At 39.6% G+C, this 9276-nt stretch overlaps 1 protein-coding gene and 1 long non-coding RNA gene across 2 annotated transcripts in view; one reads left to right on the top strand and one right to left on the bottom strand.

The window, feature by feature from the left end:
• Positions 1-944: 944 nt before the first annotated feature.
• The window catches only part of kdm8 (lysine (K)-specific demethylase 8), a 9853-nt gene continuing 1521 nt past the window's right edge, over positions 945-9276 (bottom strand). Inside the window, exons 2-8 of the mRNA XM_017306293.1 lie at positions 7598-8079; positions 5667-5839; positions 4947-5079; positions 4777-4842; positions 1425-1574; positions 1250-1342; positions 945-1142 (exon numbers count right to left, since the gene is read on the bottom strand). Of these exons, the coding sequence (XP_017161782.1) occupies positions 978-1142; positions 1250-1342; positions 1425-1574; positions 4777-4842; positions 4947-5079; positions 5667-5839; positions 7598-8056 (1239 nt within the window). The 5' untranslated portion in view covers positions 8057-8079 and the 3' untranslated portion in view covers positions 945-977. The remainder of the gene's footprint in view (positions 1143-1249; positions 1343-1424; positions 1575-4776; positions 4843-4946; positions 5080-5666; positions 5840-7597; positions 8080-9276) is intronic.
• On the top strand, positions 8029-9107 carry LOC108166508 (uncharacterized). The gene is made up of 2 exons (XR_001776874.1): positions 8029-8100; positions 8214-9107. It is a non-coding gene; the product is annotated as an uncharacterized LOC108166508 (long non-coding RNA).

The following is a 9276-nucleotide window of genomic DNA, read 5'->3' as shown; positions in this document are numbered from 1 at the left end:
TTAGTTTAGTGGAGTAACCTTGTAAGGAGTGCGGCTCAGTTTGGATAAGTCTATTACCTCAGTACTGGTATGTTTAATGCACGAGCAGTTCTAAAAGTCTCAAGCACCGAATTCAGTATATGTTCTGTCGAGTTGGGAGACGACATCGACCAAATAAAATATGAATCTTGTTTGTGTTTATTGAGCGTTTGTTTTAATTGAGCGTCCCCACAGCAACTTCAGCTCCACCCGACRAACGCCGGCTTGATTTCCCGAAGCTCCACTTCAGCCTGCCGCACCTTTGGTTGATAACTTGAACAAATGTGCACACCGGGGCTGATCCGCTTCATTCTGCCACATCCTCGCAGTCCTTAATAGGTGGATCTGATTGAAATGGACTTGCAGCATGCACGACTGGGGCCTTGAAAAGCGCAGCGTGCGCTCCGTGTTGTCAGTTATTGTGTTTTTAGATGCGAGAGAATGAGTTTTCGCTATTAGGGCTTTTATCCAGTGAGGCTGTTTTAATTTCGGAGTCTGTGTATGCCCAAGAGATTGGTTCATTTATTTCAATCATTTTCTTCTGTGACCTCCTTGATTGCCTCAGACTGCCGGTTTGTTCAGAGTTAYAACTGTTCTGTACCTGTAGCTCGCTCGGTTATTAAATTTGAGGACTTGTCTCATTTTCCCAGAATTATGGAAATCACACGTTGTCGGATATTTGGATGAATGAGGTGGAGTAGACAATTAAATAAGCCAATTTCTAAAGAGAATAATATCAAATCAGATGACTAATAACTGTAGGATTTATGGTGAGTTTGTGCAGCATTTAGCTTTGCACACGGTAAATGTTGTCTCAGTCATCGGCGGCTAAATTGAGACTAATCATTCAGCAGTGTGTGTTCAGAGCGTTCATAAATATAGGAAATTAGCCTCCCATTGGGTGAAAACTCTTAACAGCAGCGAAATAGACAGTAAACGTATTTTATTATGAAACAAAGTCATGACCACCAGAAGCTGACGGAGAAGCTGATTTCTAAAGATCGGACATAGTGCCAGTATTTGACAGGGATGAATAGCACGTCTCCAGGCCGTAAGACACATTCGAGGTACGGTGCCTTCACAAACTCAGGGAAGCGTTCAGCATCTGGACTCTCCACCTCCACCTGCACAGAAGAGTTCAGAAACTGGAAGCACCGAATTTCTTTTTTTTTTTTTTTTTTTTCCTTGGCAGGTGCAACACATGTTTTCTCCACAAACTTGTCAATCGCACCTGACTGGTGTTGTGAAGAAGCTGGGATTCGTGAGGATACAGCTTCTCTGTGTCCTCTGGGGAATACAACCGTATGTATTTGTTTCCCACTACCTTTGGATATGCAAAAGGAAATCCCAGGAGATTACTCACTGATCAGGTGTCAGCTGTTTAGAACGAGAAGGGCTGTAGTCACCTGAGCCAGGAAGTTCTGCTGAGGATCTTGGTGAAGAGGAGATACCGTACCCTCGGGTCCAAACCACGCGTTTACAGTGATGTCATCTTCATCGCCTTCACCAAGACAGCAGTAATCCGGGATGCGGATGTCTTCCTTTAATTCTGGGATCTAGAATTAAAGGAAGACATTATRGGACATCCAAGGCAAAATCATCATTGATTTAGTTATTATAACTTAATTTTCATGGTTTTCAATGAGGCACTGATGAATTTATCAGCTGCTAACAATACAGCATGTGTGTGACAGTGCTGTGAAAGAGATTTGTTTTGTTTTTGCATTTTTTGMAAGTTTCAGATTGTCAAATTAAAGAAAAAAATACGTTTGTTAATATGACAAAATCTATCCAGCGAAATCTGGCTCCAAGCGATTAAGAGATTGTCCCCAACAGTAATAACTAGTTGTGCCACGCTTGGTGGCAACGGCTGCCATCAAATGCGTCCAACAGCTGGGAATGAGCTTTCTTTTTTTTTTACATTGTTGTGGAAGAATTTTGGCACACTCTTCTTCTGCTGAATTGTTTTAGCACAGGCACATTGAACGCCGATTCATTTTTGAGTAGAACTAACCTGCTTAAGGTCACAGCATCTCAATCGGATTTAAGTCGAGACTTTGACTAGGTAGCTCCAAAATTGTAATTTCCTTTTCCGAGTCGTTCGGGGTTTAACGTGCTTGTGTGCTTTGCATCGTTGTGCTGCTGTATAACCAAACCACTTGAGCTTAAGGCCACAACCAGATGGTTCACAATTYCATCAATTACAGCAGATCACTCAGGTCCTAAAGGAGAAAACGGCCCCAGACCGTCACTTCTTCTTCTTGTTTAATGGAGGTTAGTCTCCAATGTAATGGTGCATTACTGCCACCACCTGCTCAGAGTGTAGATTAGGTAGTAGATTACAGTCTGAAACACGTTCTCCTAAACAAAGCATAAACACACACACGCACACACACACACAAAACAGCACAAGGGTCTCAGACGGCTTTTTAAAATGCTGTTAGTATAATTCCAAACGTAACAGGATGCAGATCTTTAAAAAGTTGCCGTGATTTAGACATCACTTGGCTCCTGGATGAGATGTTGATTTGCACATGGACTAATTTTCGCAGTCTGATCACGCTTGTGAAGATTCGCCACCATTTCTTGTTTTCGCCATTTGTTAACAACTACCACCAGCGTGTCTTGTTGCAGGACTAAAGCTTTAGAAATGGCTTTGCAAGCATATCTTTAAGTCAGGGCACGATGTGTTGTAGTCATGTCTGGGTGTGACGAGTGAATGTGAACCTATTATATTTCTAATAGATTCGATTAATTATGTATAATTATACCACACGCTTGTTAATTCAGTACATAATTTAACAATTTAACAGGAGTGTTGTATTTAGATACTGTAGTATATAAAAAGAGCAACTACTGGAAAATGCATTCTGTATTTTCTTGCACAACATTTCTCCAATATTACAATTGGTTTCACAATCTGAAACATGTAGGTGTGAAAACAAGAAATCTGTCGGACAGCAAACACTTTTGTCACAGCACTGCATATGGATGGCAGTTGTCATGGCAATATCAATGTGTGCAAAACCACATTTGTGAGGGACTGTTGAAATAATAATGAAATAATCGGTAAGCTATAAGACTGTAGAAGCTGTGCAATAAAACTTTAATAATGCATTCCGAGTCCTGGACGCCCACAGTTGCTATAGACCCAGACATAGTGACCAAAATCAGAAAAGTGGTTAGGATGCTTCGATGATGGGAAAACAAAGTGGTAGTAATAATATCCCAATGTGATGTTTTTCTAACATCATGCAGACCTACTTAGTTTTTGACTTTGGGATAGATTTTTATAGCTCTAAACATAATAACTCCATGTGCAAAATTTGATGATTCCTAATTGTGGACTTTTTTTTAATCATAATATCACAGAAGAATTTCCATGAAATATAAAATAGTGTAAATAATAAATAGTGTAAAAAAAAAAAAAGAAGAAACCGTCCCACAATGTTTAGGTTTTTTTTTTTCCCCCTGCACTTTCAAATATTTACACAGAAACAACCAATTGTGAAAGATGCAGAGCTTCAGCGTCACCATCAAAAGATGTTCTAAAAATGTCTGAACATTATGAATGATATATGATCCCTTTGTAAAGCTCAATCTACACCGCACTACCTTGTATCAAGTTAGGTAAAAAAAAGAAAAAAGAAAAAAAAGATATAGCATAAATAAATCTTTTTATTAATATCTCATTGTGAGAGCGTCTTTGATTTGTTGCTCCTGTGCCGCCAGAAAGTGGAAAAACTCAGAAAAACTTGATTGTCGCTCCCTCGCTTCAAGTTCCTTATCTACTTTGATCAAACAAGCAGGGTTTGTCATAAATTTTTGAAAACAGGTAGCTGCTCATTCTTCTTTTAAGACGTGCCAAACAAACCAAAAATCAGGCCTTCTCTATATCAGTTCACATGCTGTGAAGAAGAGAACAAACACCTAGACAACAAATCAACCGTTTCAGACCTCCAATTAGTATTTTCCAGGGGAAACAAACTGACGCCCTGCCAGTGATGGCTTTGGGTTTATTTTGCAGCGTCTTGTAAGAGTATCCAAAGCCCTTGAATACTTGAAAACTTCAATGTGTTTCATTGGGAATTTGATGGTAGACTGCCACAAAGTCGATTGCAATTTTGAAGCAGATTGAAAGCGGTGTACTTTTCAGCTATTTCTTTTTTTTTTAGTACAAATACACGAGAGAAATGTGAGGGAAAATCTGTTTGCAGGAAATTAGTAGAGCACTCGTCAAATCTGGTTTTAAAGGCATAAAAGAAAAACATTATTGAAATAAGCCCACAGGAGCTCTGCTTTAAACTTGCAACTAGATATTTAGGGAGCAGCAAATGATAGGAAACAAATCCAGAATTGTTTTTTTTTTAAGTCTGCACAGTAACCCAAACACACTATCCTTACGGTGAAACATGGTGATGGTAGCATCATGCCGTAGGGATGTTAGAGGCCCATTTGCGGCTGCTCTCTATCCCATCTGACTGAGCTGATTGGAACTATTTTGCAAACAATTGGAAAGAAAATGTCAAACGCACAAGGCATTTATTCMGATTACTTTGTAARAGCCTTTGAGAACCAGTCATCTTTCTTCTTGMGCTTCRTAGCTGTGAGATCAAACTTTAAGGTGCTCCATTGTAACGTTGCATAGTTCAAGGGCTAGAAATATCTGCAACACACTGCATAAAACAGATAACACCTAGAGGATAAGAAGGCAACTATGACAATTTAGCAACATGGCAGATCCAAAAATGYAAGTACCTGATCAAAAAGCTGGTGTTGAGCGAGATAACCCACAGCTTTGTGTTCACTCTCAGACTCTTGAACCTGGGAAGCAAAAGACATGGACTAATTACTCTTATTGCTCATAATTAAAATGACAATGTGGGCTCAAAACAACAACAACAACAACAACAAAAAGACACACTCACTTTATTCAAAATGTATCTGTCGATGAACTCATTGACTGTAAGCAGCGTTTGTGACCAGTCCTCGTCTGTATAGCGGGAGCCCACCTCGACGGGAACCGTCCGGCAGCCGGCCACGGACCTCAGGTACTCGATGCTTCACAGGAGGGAGATAATAACTACTATCCTCGAAAAACATACACGGCCGCATGTGATTTGCGGAGCGCACAACAACGTGGTAAAACAGGCCCTTTGGATGGGAATCAGACGACCACTTTGATTTTTTTTTCCTATTAAAAATGAGCAGCAGAAAAAATGACGACCTGAAATGATTTAGCGGTAAAGAATCACACATGTTTAGACGAATTAAGAAACCTGTCTTCAGTTTATCGTTATTCAAGCTAAAACTCTCGTTTTWATATCTTCCAGTCTGAGTTTGTGTGTTACGTGTCAGTCGTCCTTCTGTTTGAGARTACTCCAGCTTTCCCGTCCTCTCAGCCCAACAAGAGCTCTCGGCTCTTGTTGTAAGTACATATCAGTCTGATTACTTTGCTGGACCGAATGCAACTGCAGGATAATGTTAATAATAATAAAAGCTTATTTTGACGGCCTAAATCAAAATCCTTCAGACAACAACTTAGGTGTACTTTCAGATGCAATAATCCTTAGATGAAAATGTACAGCGACGTGCCATCAAGAGACACAATGTTTAGCTGAAAATGCGTAGATTCTGAGAAAACAAACCTCCAGGGATGTTTGTTGAGGGCAGGCCAGTGGTCAATTATCCCCTCTAAAATCACTGGTTTGAGGGGAAGGAGGTAGTTTGCATTGAAGCTTTCCAGTGAAGGACACTTCATTCTGGGAACTGACAACTCGTCTTTGATTAGACCAACATGTGGGCTTGCGATCTTCCTTTTCTGTTAATAACGGCAGAGGAAGAAAAAAAGAAAGAAAAGAAAAGTAAAACAAGGTCAGTTTAAACTTCAGAGGATGAAAAGGATTGAGTGTTTCAGACATTTCACTGAATAATTTGTTATATTCTCAGCTAGATTTAAGAGCTGTGTTTTCAGTTACCTCGTTTCTTTTTATTTATTTTACCGTAATGAAAGTACATTTGATGTCTTTGAAAGCTGAAATAGCAAAGAAAAGCATGTTTGAAATAGGATAATATACAGCCCTCTCCACATTCACTGGCACCTTGGTTAGACGTCTGTAAAAAAAAACAACCTACAGATGAATGAATAAAATAAAGATGTTTCTCAGGGTGAGCATACACACAGAGAGGGATATCTTGACCATTCCTCCTCTGGGTCCTCTCCAACGCTCTCTTCTCTTCAGCTCAGCTCACAGCTTTTCTAAAGGATTTAAGTTGGAGGACCTAAAACGGCGGTCACGGAAAAAAGGCYGATTTTCTGTTTGGTGAACACATTCTGTGTTTATTTGGCCATCTGTTTTACCCATTTTCAGTTCTCTGGACGTCCACCAGTCACATAGTAACATAAAAAAAAAAAAAACGTCCTGGTTATTACAAAGAGTTCCTGGTGCCATGCACTCTAACAGGGTTCCAACCTTTTACAAGCAAAACAGGCCCACRCCACCACAGACGGTCCCTATTAGTGAAGAGCGAATAATAAAATTATACAACATGTTTTTCAGCGTTTGGAGTTGTTGCTGCAAAAAACGCTTCATTTTAATCTCATCTGACAGAAAGCGCTCAGCTAACTCTGCTTTTATGTTTGYGATGGCAGTCCACACCAGGCTTTTTACTGGCATGGATGGCAAACAACCAGTTGGCATGAAGCTTGAATATTATGGTTGTTATGGAGACCAAAACTCAACTCTTTGCTTCAGTTCTCTGTGAGTTTCAGAGTAATTTTTTTTTTTTAACTTTTATATCTCATTTAGCATCGTCCTTCCTCTGCATGGCTGACAGATAATCACGGGTCCTCATCCAGCTACGCTTCTCACAGTTACAGTTATTTTAACCATTTTAAGTTCAAATTTAAATTGATATAAGCAAGTGAGATGAGAAAATTATTAGTTTTTTCTTCTCATGATCAACATATAACCGGTGAGTTGTCTAGTCTTACTCTTTAAGAATAGCCAAAAGCGATAAGCTTCTGTTTCATGTCATATTTATAACCCAGTAAAAAYAGAATATAGAGTTGTTTAATTGTTAAAAGTTTCTGATGAATTTAAATATAAAGACATGCTTCAGTTGAATTTATTTTATAGGAATTATTAAGGTGGCAATGATTGTGGTGCAGTAAAATAATTATTTCKTCATCTGAGATTTTTTTTTTTCTTCCACCAAATCATTGGACCTGAATTAAAAATATTGATCTGAATGCATTTTTACTACAAAAGTATGTGATTGCAATAAAAATGTGACTTTACCTTCAGGCTTTTTCTCTAAAAGTGTGGAGGCGGTTGTAACTAGATGAAGCTGAGTCCAATTTTTTTTCTTATATTTATTTTAATACCTCTTAAATACAAGAAGTCGATGACGGTTGTTTCAGCCTTAATATGTGGGCTGTTTGAGATGCCGAGGTGTACTTTAAAATATGTAATCAAGAGAAGAAGTCAGACACGTCAGAGTCTAAACACAGTGTTCTGACCTTTCTGTATTAAAACGGAAGAAAAAAGGGACATGTGTGGAAAAGAAGACAACAAACCTTTGCCTGGATGTTTTCATGAGCATCTTCTTCTTTAGCCAATGTCCTTATTTCCCTTTGCAGAATTCGAACGATGACCTGAAGTATATTTTCCATGATGGCCGCGCCCATCAGCAAACCCATGTCACATGTCCTGATGGCCTGCAGGATCTCCTCCTCTGATGGACTTCCTCGACAGATCGCGGCCGCTTTGAACAGGCAGCCATACGAGTAAACCCGCCTCCACTCTTTGTCCACATGGCGCCATGTTCCCGTGTTAAGTCTCTCCCATGAATAGTCCAAAATGATCTGAGCGGTGAGAATTCGGCTGCTGGCGCTCGTCGCCTCGCCGTACAGCTGCTGCCGSGCCCGTTTCAGCATCTCCACCACGCTTGACGCCACTTTGTCGCTAAACTGCAGCGGAAACTGTTCTTCGTTAGGAGGCAGGATGGCTGAGATTTTTGACCACAAAGACGCCATGGACGAGATGAATGTTCTACGCTCTGAAAAGATGGAGGAAAACGGTAAAAGTGAAGCAATGAACCAAAAGAAATTCTAATCTAAACTAAAAGTTGCATCCACACACTGCACAGTCTATCTTGGAACACGTTGATGCATATATTTTTTTTTTTTCCAGACAAAAGCTGGAACATTATGTATGTTTGGCAGGTTGTGGGCCCATCAGTGTAGCAATCTGCAAAAAAAAAAAAACCTGCCGCCACACACATACAGCCTCACTGCTGCAGGGAAACAGACGTCGTGCGCATAATTTCCTAACTGGCAAACACAAAACACAGGTGAGGACAGCCCGAGCCAGGACCGCACGCGTGACACATGAACAATGACGACAGTTTTGCAGCGCGGAAATGCCAACGCTGCCTCTGTGTTGCTCCATCCGTACTCGGACGCTCTCTGCTTCCTGGAGAAGCTGCCAACACATAAGCACCTCATTTATTTTTTTTACGTGGAAACAGAACCGTGTGAACCCAGAAGCGGGCTAAACTCATCAGAATGAATAATTGTGTTTATTAAACCACATGTCTAAGGGATGATGTTGGCCTCCAGCAGTTCTCGGATCTTTACATGTTCACATGAACACAGACGCTAGAGCCAAATAATAATAAAACACAAAAATCAAGAAGCAAAAACTAAAAGGCTATTTATAATGTTTACAGCCAACCAGTCTCCTCTGGAGATGAAATTGTTGCGGTATCAGGTCACAGAATATTGAGCATGTGGACACTACACACGTTAACAAAACCAAAACTGTCTATTTAATGCTCTCTGTGGCAAGGAGAAAGGAATAATTGTGACTCTTAAACCCTTAAAGATCTAGCTCCTCATTGCCAGCATGAGAAAGTAACCTTGGAGAACTACTGCCAACAGTTATCATCTTTAGTCACTTTCAACTTATCAAGTCTGTGAGGTGCTAAAAGGAAACCTTTGGTGAAAACTTTTTGTATTCTAAATGCTATTAACTTTCGTAATTCACCAAAATGACTAAACCATAGTAATAAAATTAACTCCAGTTTTATTGTGTCTCCTTTTATTTAACTTAACTTCTATCATTTTTTTTGCCAGCTTGTTTTTATTACATCTTTATTGTGTTTGTTTCTTTGAATCTTTTTAATCATTCTTTTTTTAAAAGAACCACCATTTCATTTCTGTTCTTGAGTTTTAAAGCAAAAAAAAAAAAAAAA

This window comes from Poecilia reticulata, linkage group LG8, assembly GCF_000633615.1.
Source record: "Poecilia reticulata strain Guanapo linkage group LG8, Guppy_female_1.0+MT, whole genome shotgun sequence".
Lineage (NCBI taxonomy): Eukaryota > Metazoa > Chordata > Actinopteri > Cyprinodontiformes > Poeciliidae > Poecilia > Poecilia reticulata.
This window is presented reverse-complemented; position numbering and strand designations above follow the sequence as displayed.